At 40.9% G+C, this 15,779-nt stretch overlaps 1 protein-coding gene across 1 annotated transcript in view; it reads left to right on the forward strand.

The window, feature by feature from the left end:
- Positions 1-7,946, forward strand: part of LOC120570925 (hepatic leukemia factor-like) — a 35,678-nt gene extending 27,732 nt beyond the window's left edge. The window contains exon 4 of the mRNA XM_039819623.1: positions 5,545-7,946. Coding sequence (XP_039675557.1) covers positions 5,545-5,765 — 221 coding nt within the window. The 3' untranslated portion in view covers positions 5,766-7,946. The remainder of the gene's footprint in view (positions 1-5,544) is intronic.
- The last annotated feature ends 7,833 nt before the right edge of the window (positions 7,947-15,779 follow it).

Genomic DNA, 15,779 nt, shown 5'->3' on the forward strand with positions numbered 1-15,779 from the left:
CGAGAATAACTTGAACTGACATCAACAACATCGTGTTCTTCTTTTTTATTTTGTTTCTGGTATCGTAACGTTTATCTCATTTCATTTCATTCCATAACATTGATTTTCATCACACACATGTGAAATGTCATGCCGTGAAAGCCTGCTGGAATCGAGTTGGGGTGTGTGTGTGTGTGTGTGTGTGTGTGTGTGTGTGTGTGCGTGTGGGGTGGGGGCCGCCACACAAGCAGCCAACCCACATTATGTGTTGTCTTTTCAACAAATGTAAAAACAGTCACAGAAGATCTGCTTTCTGATCAGATGTTCTTTAATTTCCTTGTTGTGGTTCAGATACGATCACTCCGTCTCCGTGCTCAGTCCCTGCGAGCTGCGAGCTGCTTTTTCCTCACGTGAATGCACCGCAAAGGGTTAAACTAAATCCTCATCTTTCCCGCTGGTTGGTAAATCCAGCATGATGTGAACCCGCTGGCCCCGCTCGCAGTTTCTGGCTCGATACTGACACTTGGTGGTGAAAAAGACCAGTTTCACCGTGACTGCTGTGGGAAACGGCAGAGTCAAGATGCTTGTTGGGAGAAGTGAAGTGAGAGAGTTACAGCATCCACTTGTTATGGAATGTGTAAGAAACTATTAGAAAAAGAGAGGTGGGGGGGGGGACAAACACACTTGCCTTTTCCCCTCCACCGCCATTTTGAATTGAATTTGAACACATTGTCCGCTGTCTATAGGGTAATCCTCTTTATGGTCAACTCATCTCAGTGATCTGATCTCTGGATGAAGCGAGAGAGCGGGACAGCACGTGTCACTCTGCTGCAGTGGTGGATGTAACTAAGTATATTTACTCAAGTACTGTACTTAAGTACAAATTTAAGGTACTTGTACTTTACTTACTTACTTTTTTTCTTTTCATGCCACTTTCTACTTCTACTACGCTGCATTTCAGAGAGAGATATTGTACTTTTTACTCCACTACATTCATGTGACAGATTTAGTTACTTTACAAATTAAGATGATTGCACACAAAAACACATGTAGTTTATAAAATACAATGTTTTATTATAAATTAAACTACCCAACGATATACAGGCCTACAAGTCCAGCTAAAATCATTAGAAGATGAATCATTATGTTGATTGACAGAAGTGTTTGGATCGTTTCCAGTTTCTGAAATACCTCACTTTTAATACCTTAAGTACATTTTCCCGATGGTACCAAACCCTCCTACACCCCCACACCCTTGACCTGCGTACAACACCGAAACCAATGAAGTTGCCTGATGCTATTTTTAATAGAATAGAATAGACATCAGGTCCTTTTTAACACCCTAAAACTGATAAGAAATACTATGTTTACTGCTACTAATGTAAATGATAAAATAATAACAGTTACAATGTCTTTTACATCAAAGTACATTTCTTTATTTGAAGGTATAGCTGTGACTATGAGTCAGTATTTTGGCATGTAGATGTTCTCAGGCCTGGACTCTTATCAAGAATGAGACATTTTGGGGCCGATTGGACTTTATTTATTAATAAGATCTTCCTTCATTTGAAAGTATCAATAAACAGGATTGTAAAAAGTAGTCTGGCCAGAAGCAGGCTGTTGTTCTCCGCATTGAAAAGAATTAATATAAATATGGTGAAATTAGACAGTGAGGTCTAAAATACAATACAATAATGATGATGATGAAGTGTATAAACTGATGTTAAAAGCTTGAAAAGTCAAGCTTTTAACATCAGTTTATAAAATACATGTATTTCCAGTGGCTGAAATCAAGAAATATTGGATGCGTTTTACGATGAAAGCTGTTGGGGTTTATACACTAATTAAAAAAATTACTGATTGAACAAAAAACAGTAAATATACAAAGAAAATGAATGTAAATGAAAGTGTTATACTTTGTTTTTACAGACTGCTATTGGTAGTCCTTGTATAGATGTCACCATCAGTAGTTGAAACCCATTCTGGGATCACGTTGATGTCCGAAGTTCAAGTTTGACGTGATCAAAACCTCCATTGTGGATTGTCTTTTCGTCTTTAGCGCGTTAGCCTTTAGCTCGGCTGCTGCTCTCCGACACGCTGTGGCCGTCCCTCGGAGGGCAGATGGGCTCTAATCTGCAGATAAAACTAGATGATGGCGATTGAACTGCTAAATTAGTAATGAAGTCAGTCCTGCTGGTCTGGTGTTGATTGCATACTGTATGAATGGACTGTGGAGCAGATTATACTTCACTGGAACTAACCAGCACTCTGTTCTCTCATGTCCACCACCCCTCTCTCCCTCTTTTCTTGTAATGTATGTGCCGTTCTATTGAAATGACTATCACAAGTTGTTATTAATAACAAAGTAACCTGCATAGAATAACCAGCAGAAAGAGGAGATTGTTTCAAGTGTAAACCACACTTAAATGCCCTTAATGAAAATGTCCTCATCCAGTGTCTAGCTTTACCCCTGACCGTCCACTGACCTTCGGCCTTTTGACAATCAACAGCTAAATCTCAGCATCCGGCACTGCATGTCGACAACATTTCTGTGAGCCCAAAAATCTTTGATTTTGGCAGCTCCTGGCGGCCGTGTCTATAAAGACACTGTGGCAAAAAACAAAACCAAAAAAAAACAAGATCAGTGTAATTTGTTTCCAAAATAAAGTTATGGTGACGAATGAAAAATAAGAGTAAAGACAGCTGGTTTGTGGATTTGTTAACAAGCAAAAACAGCCAGCCGGATAAAGCACCAGTCCGTGATGGAAAAGATGTCGAAGAGCAGATGTAAAGAACTCTTCCTGTAGTAACCAATGTTAGTCCTAGGTTGCTTTCACACCTGAGCAGTTTGGTCCGGTTTAACCGAACCCTGTAGCGTTTTGTCTGATAGTCCGGTTCGTTTGGGGCGATGTGAGAGTTCGTTTGAACTCTGGTGCGCACCAAACATCCGTAACCTGGCCGGCTTGAAAACGGGGGTCGTTGCAACTTCACCCCCCGTATCGCACCGTGTCTACCGAACTACAGGTGTGAAAGTGCCTTTTAATGTGCTGGCTTCTGCTGGATATGTACAGTATCAGCTTGTGTGCATATCAGACACTGTGTTAAAGCATTGACATTGTTGAGCAACTGGTCCGATATGGTGGCCAGAGGGTGTATGTTACGCCACCTGAAGGCTGTGGGCGGAGCATCGCAGACACCGTTTGGTTAGTCTGTATCCATGATGTTCCACTTCCGGGATTGCTCCGTTGCAGACGGAAATTCCGCCGGATTTCAGTCTTTCCGCCGGATGTCCGTTTCCTTCCGCTTTCTTTGTGTTGTAATTCTAAACTCTGGTGGATTTCTGAGGACTATGGTTAACTGCTCCTCAGATCTCTACAGGGTAAATCCACGACTAAAACAACTTTTGAACGTACACATGAACGTACCACCAAAACAAGTTTCCTTCCCGAGGCTGTTTTGCAGCGGCACCGTGGCTCCGCCCATGACGATTGCGATTGGTTTAAAGAAATGCCAATAAACCAGAGCATGTTTTTTCTCCCATTCCGGAATGCTGTGTGGACTCAACAGACCCTCCGCCGCAGCGCTGTGGAGGAAGGTCTGGCAATGCGAGACTAGGTACAACAAACTAAGTGATCCTCTCTCTCTATCCATTAAGGTCATGACACTGATCATGAACAATCTAACCCCGAACCCTAACCCTTACTTGTCATGGCAAAAACCGAATGGCACTTACTAAAAGAAGCGTTATGCCATAAACGTTTATGACTTGTTTATAATGTTTATGACACGTTGATGACAGTGTCACTGTTATGTAGATACCTTCAAGTAAACCAAACTTGAACTTTAAGTAAAGGATCTGAATACTTCTTCCACCTCTGCATGACGAAGGCCAGCGCTCTTCGACAGCTCCCGTATTTATGTAAAAGGAGCATGATTTCCGCTGGTATTGATGCCTCCTGACGAGAGTCCTAAAACAATTTGTCCTCGGCTCATTGCACAATAAGAGGAGCTCTGATCAATGGCTCATGCTTTCATAGTTCAGCGCAGAGCAGCTGCAGCTCCTGAGGCATTTGTAATTTATGGAGCGATGAATTTGCTTACTTTGTTGATAGTCGTAGAGGGCTTTTATAAATCATTTGTATGCAGGTTGTTGTTGGGGGAATTTTCTCCGACCAAAGGTAAAGATGAAGCTGGGATTGCTCTGCAGCTCCTCTAAATGAGATTTTAAGGTTCAGCTTTTGGTTGAATAACCCTCCACTGAAGAGTAGGGAAGTACGTCTACGATCAACAAATGAAATATATTCCAGTTTTCCATAAATTAATCAAAAAAAACATATCTCAAAGTGCTGATAATCCCAGAGCCCTTTTATAAATGTTGCAAAAGGATGAGGATTTTTGCTGAGTTTAATGGTGGAATGACATATTCAAAGGGCTCTTTGAGGAAACACTACAAACCATTTGGGCCTGCGGTGATTCCACCGGCATAACTCTTATCCGATAGCGATCTCTACTTTCAGTTTGGATTCTTATTATTTTTCTCTCTAAGTGCAAAAGTTTAACACAACAATATTTGTGGTTACCAATCATCTTCTCACGAGACTCTCAGTAGCCAAAGCATTTCTTTCATGCCCCAAAAAAACATTTGTGAGGCTGCCGCCCAGCATTTCTTCATTCAGCTGAGCAGCTGAACAGGGCAGGACCGTACAGCTGCATTCAGAAAGAACTGCCTTTCATAAAGATGTATTAATACTGTTTTCACTTGTTGCAAGATGCTAATTATTTAATATTATTGAGTTTAGCAAGTAACACCTTAAAACTGATGTGTAGGTCTTTTGTATACGTGCAGACAATTTAATTGCTCCAAAGCTGTTAGCTTTTAGGTGTCTGTTAACATCGTTGTGACAGCCAATGTGTATGAAATAGAATTACGAGGATGCGTTCCAATATATGAAAATAACGGCAGTGTCTGTTATTGAGATGAGAGTGTATTATTGCTCTCATACCATGGCCACCAACTACAGGAAGTGTTGCATTTTAAAGCTTTAGTGCGTACATTTTTTATATTAATAAATGTCTGTTACATTCTAGCCATCGCCAAATGAGTTGCTACAAAACTAATTAAGACTATCAGCTCCACACAACTCTCTCTGGATTTCTCAGTATGGATATGTTCAGAAGATTATGTCGTCTGGCGACTTTCGCGCGCAGATAATTGAGATAATTACCTCCTCTGAAGAGGCCATCATGTTTTTTTTTTCCTGTTTCTTCTCGGGGTATTTATATCATGTGGACGTGCCGACAGTTTCGTTGTCATTACTTACAATTCCTCATGGGGGCGACAGAAACTACGCACTATAGCTTTAAGGGAATACTTCACAGCAGTTACAGTACATTCTAGTGTTTCTGTGTTCTGTAGTTGTAACAATTCAACTGTCATCCTTTCTCTCATCACAAATCTGACCCTCATAACTGACCCCCGTGCTCTCTTCTTTTCTTTTTTTTTTGCTCTCCTCCCAACCTGACTTCCTCCCCCAAACGCCACAACACACCAAACTGCCGCCGGGTGACAGGACGACAAGTACTGGAGCCGGCGCGTCAAGAACAACGAGGCGGCGAAGCGCTCGCGGGACGCCCGGCGGCTGAAGGAGAACCAGATCTCTGTGCGCGCCGCCTTCTTGGAGCGGGAGAACGCCGCCCTCCGCCAGGAGGTGGCCGACATGAGGAAAGAGCTGGGCCGCTGCAGGAACATCCTCAACAAGTACGAGAGTCGACACGGAGACTTGTGAGGCGGAGGAGGAGGAGAAGGATGAGGATGAGGAGGAGGAGGAGGAAGAAGAAGAAGATGCAGGAGGAAGGGGCGGGAGGGCAGGAGGAAATGAGGAAAAAGGGTACAAGGCAAACCCAACAACTGCAGCACTTTAGTTGAAGTGGCGAGGGGGGGGGGAGGCCGGCGTAGATCTGCACCAAGCAGTGTGCGACACCGGGCGAAAACACGAGAAAAAACGTGCGCGCAGGCTTGTGCTTCAGGATGTCACGAACAGGAAAGCACAGCGACGCCATCTTTTCCAGTTTGACTCTCTTCGTACATACTGCTTCGCTGAATCCACTCAACGTACTGTATCACCGTGCGTCACCTCGGCAGCTTAACGTCACCCATCGGTGCTGTGCTTACGCCCGGTGTCGCGCGGCATTTTTGCAAGGTAGTGCGTTCCGGCCGCTGCTCCGGGCCAGTTCAAACAGGGTGTTGAATTCACATTATGCCAGTGAAATCTCACTTTTTAAGCTCAAGGCACGGATACAAGCCAGGAGAGGTCAGATGTGTAATTTTTTTCTATAAATAGGACAAAAGAAACATGTATATTTTTGAAGTGGGCAGGAAGGCAAGACCAGTCCAGCAAAGAGGGGAGGAGGAGGAGGAGGAGGAGGGAGGAGGAGGAGGAGGAGGAGGAGGAGGAGGAGGAGGAGGTGCAGGGTTTTCGTCCATAACGCAAAGAGATTTTGACATAGGATTACTGTATATTTTTCTATTAGCAAAGATAGCCAGGAGGAGGCTTTTGGAGATAATCTTTTGTATATTTTATATATGGGGCGGGGCGGGGCTCTTAGCTGGACAGTCACGGGGCCACACAAAACGCTTTCCCTCCCAGCTGTTTATCGCTAAACGACAGATAATCTATTTTCGATTTCACTGAGCTGGTTAGATGGAGGCGGAGGCGGAGGCGTTACGGAGAATGTATCACGGTTGAATCAGGTATTTCACACGCTGCGAGACGAGGCGGGGTATCTTAGTAACGATTGTTTTGGGAACGCGGAGAAGGGGGGGGGGGGCGGCGGGGCGGGAGGCGTTAGAAGGAAGACGGTGAAACAAAAATTGTATAGTTTTAAGACATTTTTGTGTTCGTTTGTTTTCTTTTTGTGAGCTCGTTCAAGCACTTGATTTGTTATCTTCTATTTGATTCCGTGTCTGACTTTGAACTGATTGCAGGGCTTTTTTTTTTTTTTTTTTTAAAATGAAGGAGAAAAAGAGAGAGGAAAACAGGAAGTAATTAGCCATCAGAACAGCTGGATGTGAGCAGATGTTTGAAAATAAATAAGGTGGAGAATTTCGCTGGCGGGGTTTGCATTTAGTTTGGTGGACCTGTCTGGCTCCACACACACACACACACACACACGCATACTCACAGTGACAATTTGTCAATAATAACAAAACACGGTTGCAGTCTTTCTCTCTCTGTTTACTCCTCGATTTGTCCAGGACGTGCAAAAATGAAATACTAACTTTTTTAAGGGTGGACTTAGGGTGGATTTGCCCAGATCGAACAGTGACTGAAACATTCAGCATGCAGACACACAACAAACACTCGGACACACAGTCCTCACCCAGGTTTTAACCCTTATTGTTGTTGTTGATGTTGTTATGGACTTCTATGGTGCTGATCTGATCTGATCCTTCACCTGACACACACACACACACACACACACATACACACACACACACACACACACACACACGCAAACACTTCCACCACCTTAAACACAGTACTGAACTGCCTATACCCTTTCTTTGTCTTTTATTCCTTCTTTTTAGTTTATTTGGTTCTTGTTTTGTTGCATATTGTATCGATAAATCGTATATAGATTTACACACAAACACTTGTCTATACCTCACCTTCAAACTTTACCCAATGAGAAACGAGAAATGCACCCTACTGCTACTGTACCATACAACTATTGAATAATAAACTATCCTCTCACTATATATAAATATATATACATATATGTATGTATATGTATATATATATGTAAATGTATATTATATATGCTTGAATTATGTGATTATAGTTGTAATATACATAATTGAATATTGAATATATTACAGAAAATCCCATTGAAATCATGTCAGTTTTTTCTCAGGTGTTTTTGTCTGAGGTATTAAATACACATTAAAAAAAAAACACAAAAAAGTCGTTGATTGGATCACAAAATTTGTCGTTTGTTTTTTGGGGGGGGATTTATATTTAATTTTTCTTGTTACAAAGCATTTCAGAGCTGTTGGATTTGTTGTTATGGTTCTGTTGTACCCCAGTTTATTACTAACTAGGACAGATACTTTCTCCTCAGACCAAGTGACCGTTCACTAAGCCCCACCCAATGTAGTTACTGGTTACTGTTGCTATGCCAGTCACGCCTTCCATTCTAGAACTTTCACAATGGCAACAGTGGCAGATTTGATTAGCTTTAGCTAGCTAACTAACGATTAATTAGCTGTGTCCGAAATAACTCCTTTGATACACATTTACTACTCCATTCATAATAGACACTAAATAGTTTACTCAATTGAGAGCAAAATTAGATGTTGGACACTTAAGAATCAACCTCAAAATTGTTAGTACATTTTTAAACAATGGGTCCTTGATTTTAGACATAGGTGGACACAAACATCTTCTAAGTTTTTGTTGCTAAACTGTTGATTTTTACCGAATACTGTCATTAGCAGATTATATAAGCTGTAGCTAGCTAACTTATTAACATTCAGTCAGTGCAACCTCAGTCTCCAGCTGAGTAGTATGACAATTGCTAAAATATGCATTTGATGGCTACATACAGATGTAATACTGTGTAATGATGTAGAAAAGACTGAGGCAAATGGCAACGGCCGCTGGCATATTTTATTAGCTGTGGCTAGCTAGCTAATTAAGCTAACGTTATCTTGGGGAAACACTGCGACTTTTTAATGTTTCCAACGCTTAAACTCCAATATAGCAGTTAGTAGCTTCCAGGATTGGTGCTACAATGTTGATTTGTTAATTCTGAATAGGGCTTTATCTAAAGTAATTGGTTTCCCCACACAATAATGTAGTTAGCTAACGATATTCTAACAGTTGGCCTTTGCAGTAACTTTAGTTTCTTTTTTAAATAAGGTTTAGTTGCCATATCTAAATAAAATTAACCATTGGCTAACCCTCCCCCAAACAGTGACTATCATTGCTTAGCGACCGCAGCTTGGCTTTTGATTTCTCAGCATACTGAAGAGGTGTACATGGCGCTGTAGAGCGATACTCAGCATTTCAAGAGTTTGTAGGGATCTCTTATCTCCTTTCCAAAAAACCGAACACATCATAAAAGCAAAAGTGTAAGACATGGATTTAACTGTGTTTGTCTGCTCTAAACAGGCTGCTAACCATGCTACCAACATTAGCATGCGTGGCTAACTAGATAAAAAAGTAACCTATTGGTCTTGTTACCTGCTTTACAGCCATAGTTGCTCGTATAGTAAGGCTTACGTGCAGTTTAGTGTCCCAAATTCCGCTATGGCCACGCTAAGACCCGCCCTACGAAGCAGCTCGATTGGTTGGGGTTAGGCATTTGACCTTGAGTGGTTAAAGTTAGGATAGCCAATTGGTCAGGGGATAGGACTTGTACAAATGGGGTTACGTTACGGGGAATTTGGGACACTAAACTGCACGTATACCGTATAATAATTGCTGTTGTTGTTGGTGTAGATATGCATTTATTTTCAGTCGTTTCATGCAACAGCTTGTTTTCTTCAGGGGGATTTGATTCTCACCTAAATCCCCTTTTGATTCCCACAAACAACTTTCACTTGATTTCCCACGAGCCTGTCGGCACCATCCACAGAGGCATAACTAAATCCCAGGTGTATTATGGGAGCTGTAGTTCTATCCTTGATATATATACTGTGTATTTCTTTTTCTTGATCTTTTTTAGGAATATGTTCAAACCTGAGCCACAGACACAAACTTTTGAATTTAAATCCCTGGAAGAAAAGTCTCAGAGCATCTTACACTTCTATCCGCTGATGGAAGAAGAACATATTTTTCTTTCTTTTTGATATCTGGGATTTTTGGATTTCTCTACAGACGTTTCAGAAACTTTTTGACAGTGCTATTTTTCTATGTAACTGTGATGTTGAGCATGTAACAACTTTGAGGCCCACTCTTCACGTGGTGACAGTGACAGTTTGCTGTTGTACGAACAACATTGCGGGTAATGATGAAAACAATAATATGATAATATCATCATATAATAGAAAAACAATATTGTACACAGCCTTGTTATTGCTCCTTTAATTTTGTGGATACTCAGCTAACTTCTCCATGTTGTGACTGACTGTTTTAAACTGCAAGTCCCTTGAGCGCAGCACTACCCCGACTCCTCGCCAGTATTGTGTGCTGTCCACAGGGATGATGTGGTCTGGCGTTTTTCCCTCCAAACACCAATAAAGGCTTATCCTCACACACTGACAGATCTTTTCTGGTGTCTTGCTGTGTGATCTGAAAGTGCAAGCGGCAATGTCCGGGCCTAAAAAGTAAAGCTACTGCAGAAGTGCCCTTAACCTGCATTCTATCTAATTTCCAACAGGGGGCCACTGCTCCAAAAAGAAGTCTGATTGTATAGAAGACTATAGTAAAATGACCTTACTTCTCACTTGATTTATTAACTCAATAAACATTTTCATAATGAGTTTATGGTATCATAAGTAATTTATGATATAATCATTAGTTTCAATTCTTCTTCAATACAGAGTGATAATTTTATTTTTAAATAAAGTAGGACATGCTTTAGGGTGTGGCTACATGCTGACCTGTCAAATCAGGACAGAGGCTTAGCAATGTGTATCCATGGCCCTGTGTACTGTGTATTAAAATAGCTGTGGACATGTGCTTTTGTGGTGTCCATGATTTCATCTCAAGCTTTGACCCTCTCACTGTGTGTTTCCACTTCATCAAAGTTGATTGGAACATTTTGGTCACCTAAAAATGTCTTGTTCAGCTTGCTCTAGCACCTTGTCAACCAAAAGCTAGCTAGCTTGCGTTAGTGTTATCTGATAACTTAAGGGAAAGTCTAAAGGATTTTTCAACTAGCTCTGTGTACTAGCCTACTGTACATGCAGATGACTCCCCTGGCAAATTTTTTTTGCCGATGACTCGCCTCAGAAGGGTTGAAAATCTGCAACTTTCCCTCTTTAGCGTATAGCTTCGCGAAGCGCCATCGAAACCATAAACAACACTGGCTTATAGGCACATCATCCTCCCCAGCTCCACTCTCTTGCGCTCTACAGTTTTTTACAATCGCTATGACACTTTTTTTCAATACTTTTAACAACTTTCCTAAACTCTTAACAAAGTTAGCACAACATCCGTCTGTGGAGGCTATACAATTAACACATTTCTTGTTGCTTTGACACAAAATGCATGTAGTTAGCGCAAATTTAAAATGCTTGAACTTCTTTTACATACAAGCTCCACCAACACCAAAACAATGGATCTTCACTGCCAAATTTACAAATGTTTTCACACTGTATGTCAGAACAGATAACAACTTGTTCTAAACATAACTTATAGGCTAAAGTCAAAGTGAACAGCGGATCATATTGTAAATTGAAACACAAATATATCCCCTGCATTTTATACATGCATTTATTGAGAAACAGCTGATGGAAGTTATGCAAATAGATCGATCACAGCTGATTCCCTTCTAGGAAACACACTCAGGTGTTCTTTCAATTGCATGATCATATGGTAGTACAGTAAAAGAGGACATATTTGAACAATATACTGTAGATGAACACAGAAAATAAGAAAAATGCCTTCATGAGGGAGAGGAAGAGGAGTACCAGGACAATTCTGTCTCTGTCTCCTTTTTTTCATAAACCGTACATTCTATAAAGCTACTCTGAGATGGGTCCGTCATTTTTTGTATTGAATCTCTGCAGCAAAAGAAACAAAATGGTGGCCGGGTTGGCTCAGTGGGTAGAGCAGGTGCACATATACTTGGAGATTTATGCCTCAATGCAGAGGTCCAGGGTTCAAATCTGACTTGTGACTATTTACTGCATGTCTTCCCCTTCTCTCTCTCTCTCTCTCTCTAAACCCCTTTCTCAACTAGCTGTCCTGTCAAATAAAGGCGGAAAAGCCCAAAAAATAATCTTTAAAAAAAATTTACTAAACCCAATAAAGCAAAAATGTAGAGAGGCTTCAACAGAAACTGCAGTGCAAAACACAATCTATGATCAATACAATCACTATTATAATATTTTCTGTTGTATAAGGGCAGGCCTGACACATATAAAATAATGCAGTTTCTGTAATTCCATCTGATGTTAGTGTTTTGTATGACATTGTACTATGATTGACTAAATGTTCCTGTTGGGAGAGAACATGTCGTGAACTTAGAATTATAAGGTTCTATCTCCACTTTTGGCCGAAATTGAGTTTTTGACATAATCTGATCCCTTAGGTGTTTATTAATGCCTGTGTGGTGTTATTTTTGTAAAAACATATTTTCTTAGTTAGTTATTAATATATAAAAAGGTTCCATCTCACAAAATAGCTGGGATGTAAAAACTTTGATGTTCAATATCTCAGAACTACCCTAAACGGAGATAGAACCTTATAATTCTAAGCTCACGATGTGTTAGTGGTTTGGAAGAATTATTTGATTTTGAGACATGACTGCATTGTTTTGGTAAACATAGTGTTTTGTGTTAGTGAATTATTGTATTTTGAAAATTAGTGTTGGAGTTTAGTTTACAATGTGTGATTTTGAGCATGAAATTAACTGTTTTGCCAATCGTGTGTTGTAGGTGTGTTGGTGCGTTAAGAGTTTAGGAAAGTTGTTCAAAGTATTGAAAAAAGTGTCATAGCGATTGTGAAAAACTGTAAAACGGCAGTCCACAAACCAATGGGTGACCAATGTGGGAAGTGCCATTACCTGCAGTTGTTTTAATGGCCACTAGAGGATGACTCTATAGGAAAAGTTTTTTTTCGATTGCTAAACGACACAGGGCACAACTGGAGTCACATGTGCAAAACTCTAACTCCAGTCTGCACAGCAGCAGTTCATGTGGACCAAACTCTACTTCATTTTTCATCGCTTGAACACAGTTTTCAAAACTCTACACACTTATCCCATGACTTTAACCACAACGTGCACAACACTGTAGATTTACAGCACTTTGTTCAAATGCTAACACACTGCTGTCAAAACTTTTAACCACACATTCAAAACAGAATAGATTTCAGTCTGGTGCCTATCAAACACTGCTGATTGGAATTTTAGCTGAAAGCCTAAGCAGGTGTCTTGATTTAGACTAGTTAGTGAACATAGATGGTATTTATATAGATAAACAAACCACAAATAAGAATACAATTCTACACTGTACCGTTTGAGAGAAACAGGTAAAAGAGCAGAGATACCAATATGTATCTGAGGTTATGTACACAGCTATAAAAAGTGGAAAAACACTATATCTTTACAATAGTAAAACTGCGTTCTTACTGTTTGTCAGAAAGTAATGGCGGTGAAAGCAATAGAAACACCACATTCATTTGTATTTAGAGATGATGAAGACATCCAGTGTGATGAAGAAAACTCGCCACGTGATGCTGGAGAGAGGCAGGATCAGTCACACTATTCTTTGTTATTGTTACGTATGTACCTTTAGTTTTTTTTCTCCAGTAATTCCATAAATTACCAGAGATAAAATACTATATTGAAGAAAACTGCTGATTTTCATTCCTTCTTGTTTACCTTAGGTAAAAATTGGTATATTATACAATCTATATCTTGTCCTTAAATAAACTATTGAGTAGTGTCAAGTCACTCAAATTGTTCAAACTGTAAAGATGAGAAAGTTGTGTAATTTGTGTATTGGTGTTTGATGCTAGTGTTTTTTACTCTCAGTGTGTTCTGAGTGACGGTGTGTGTTATCTCAGTGAGGATTGTTCTGAGTGTTTGGCTGCACTGAGCCTGTTCTGAGACGTGTGTGAAGAGTTGTGTTGCTTTGAATGAGTTTTGCAGGTGATGTGAACAGTTACGCTCAGGTGACTGTTGGTAGTGCAGACTGTGGCTTGAGTTTTGCACACGTGACTCCAGTTGTGCCCACTGTCGTTCAGCAATCGAAAAAAACTGTAAAGTCAGTTTGAAACCCCCCCCCCCCAACAGTACAGAAAGATGCTATTTCCTCCTGTTTGGGTATTGTTTGCTAAAAACTACAGTGACCAGATTTTTTAAGAATCAAACTTTATATTTGTGAACTGTTTTTAAAGATGTAAGTGTTTGGCTTGGGGCTGAGAGCCACAGACAAAGGATAGGGAATCAAAGTTTTGAGAGACGGATTATGCTGATGAAATTTAGCTATTGAGCTAATTCCGGGACAGTCAATGAAAGCCCTGTGAAATAAATAAAAACAGGATTTTCTGGCTACAAACAACTAGGAATACAGTGCAGGAAGGTGTTTCCAAAATCCTTCAAAAACCAGAAAACAGGTGATGGCACATGACATGAATGTAAATAATGTAAACACTGGAGCTTTTACTGTTTGATCTTAAGTATCAGTTACCATTTGTACACATTATTTATAGTTACTCACTTTAATAATTTCTCTGATTTTATTAGTGTGCCCCTTCTGCCTGTATGTGAGATATTGAATAAAAAAAAGAAATCTATTACACAGAAAGTGCAACAACAAACCATTGGGAGGCACTCAGACCCTTCTGACAGCATTTCTGTTTAGACATCAGTTCCACAAGGAGTGTGTGAGTGTGTTTGTGTTTGTATTTGTGTGTGTGTGCTTGTATATCTCATCCTGTCCATGTGCATTTACTTGTGTTTCTACATGGATGCATGTCCTAATGTGTGTGTTTCCATGACTACTACTAATTGTAGGTCCCCTGGACAGACAGCGAAGCCTCTCAACCTCAGTTATGTAACACACCATACTGGTCTGTGTGTTTGTGTGTGTGTGTGTGTGTGTGTTGTGTGTGTGTGTGTGTGTGTGTGTGTGGAGGGGTGGGGGGGTATCTGGTGGGTTGTTTCAGCTGTTCGGCAGTGTTTGCGTCACCGGCGGCTCCCCCTCATCACACCGCAGACCATCTGCCCAAGCTGGTGCCGATGGTCCGAGCCAAAGCGTGCTACATCGGCCCGGGCGGCTGTGCTGCCGAGCTGTGCCAGGTGGTACCAGGTGGTACCAGGCCCTTTAACCCTGCTGCTGCAGTTATTTACAGTCAGACCGAAGGAGTCTCAGAGAACAAGGATTTGAAATCATCCAGTTACTAATTCAATAATATTCCCTGTACTGTTGAATAACTTAAAGGTCTCGTGACATGCTGTTTTTTGGATGCTTTTATATAGGCCTCAGTGGTCCCCTAATACTGTATCTGAAGTCTCTTTTATATAGGCCTCAGTGGTCCCCTAATACTGTATCTGAAGTCTCTTTTATATAGGCCTTAGTGGTCCACTAATACTGTATCTGAAGTCTCTTTTATATAGACCTTAGTGGTCCCCTAATACTGTATCTGAAGTCTCTTTCCCGAAATTCAGTCTTGGTGCAGAGTTACAGCCACTAGAGCCAGTCCCACAATGAGCTTTCCTTTAGGAGGTGCTATTTCTGTGTCTGTAGCTTTAAATGCTATTGAGGAGGAGAGAAAAGGAGGAGGGTGGGGGTGTGGTCTTGACCAACTGCCACTTTGCTCGTTTGAAAGCCATGATGTCTCTCTCTAATGGGTGGGCCAAATTCTCTGGGCGGGCAAAGCAGAGAAAGGGGAGGTAACCTTGCTCCTTATGACATCATAAGGAGAAGATTCCAGATCGGCCCATCTGAGCTTTCATTTTCTCAAAGGCAGAGCAGGATACCCAGGGCTCGGTTTACACCTATCGCCATTTCTAGCCACTGGGGGACCATAGGCAGGCTGGGGGAACTCATATTAATGTTAAAAAACCTCATAAAGTGAAATTTTCATGCCATGGGACCTTTAAAAACAATGAACTTAGAAGGA

This window comes from Perca fluviatilis, chromosome 13, assembly GCF_010015445.1.
Source record: "Perca fluviatilis chromosome 13, GENO_Pfluv_1.0, whole genome shotgun sequence".
Lineage (NCBI taxonomy): Eukaryota > Metazoa > Chordata > Actinopteri > Perciformes > Percidae > Perca > Perca fluviatilis.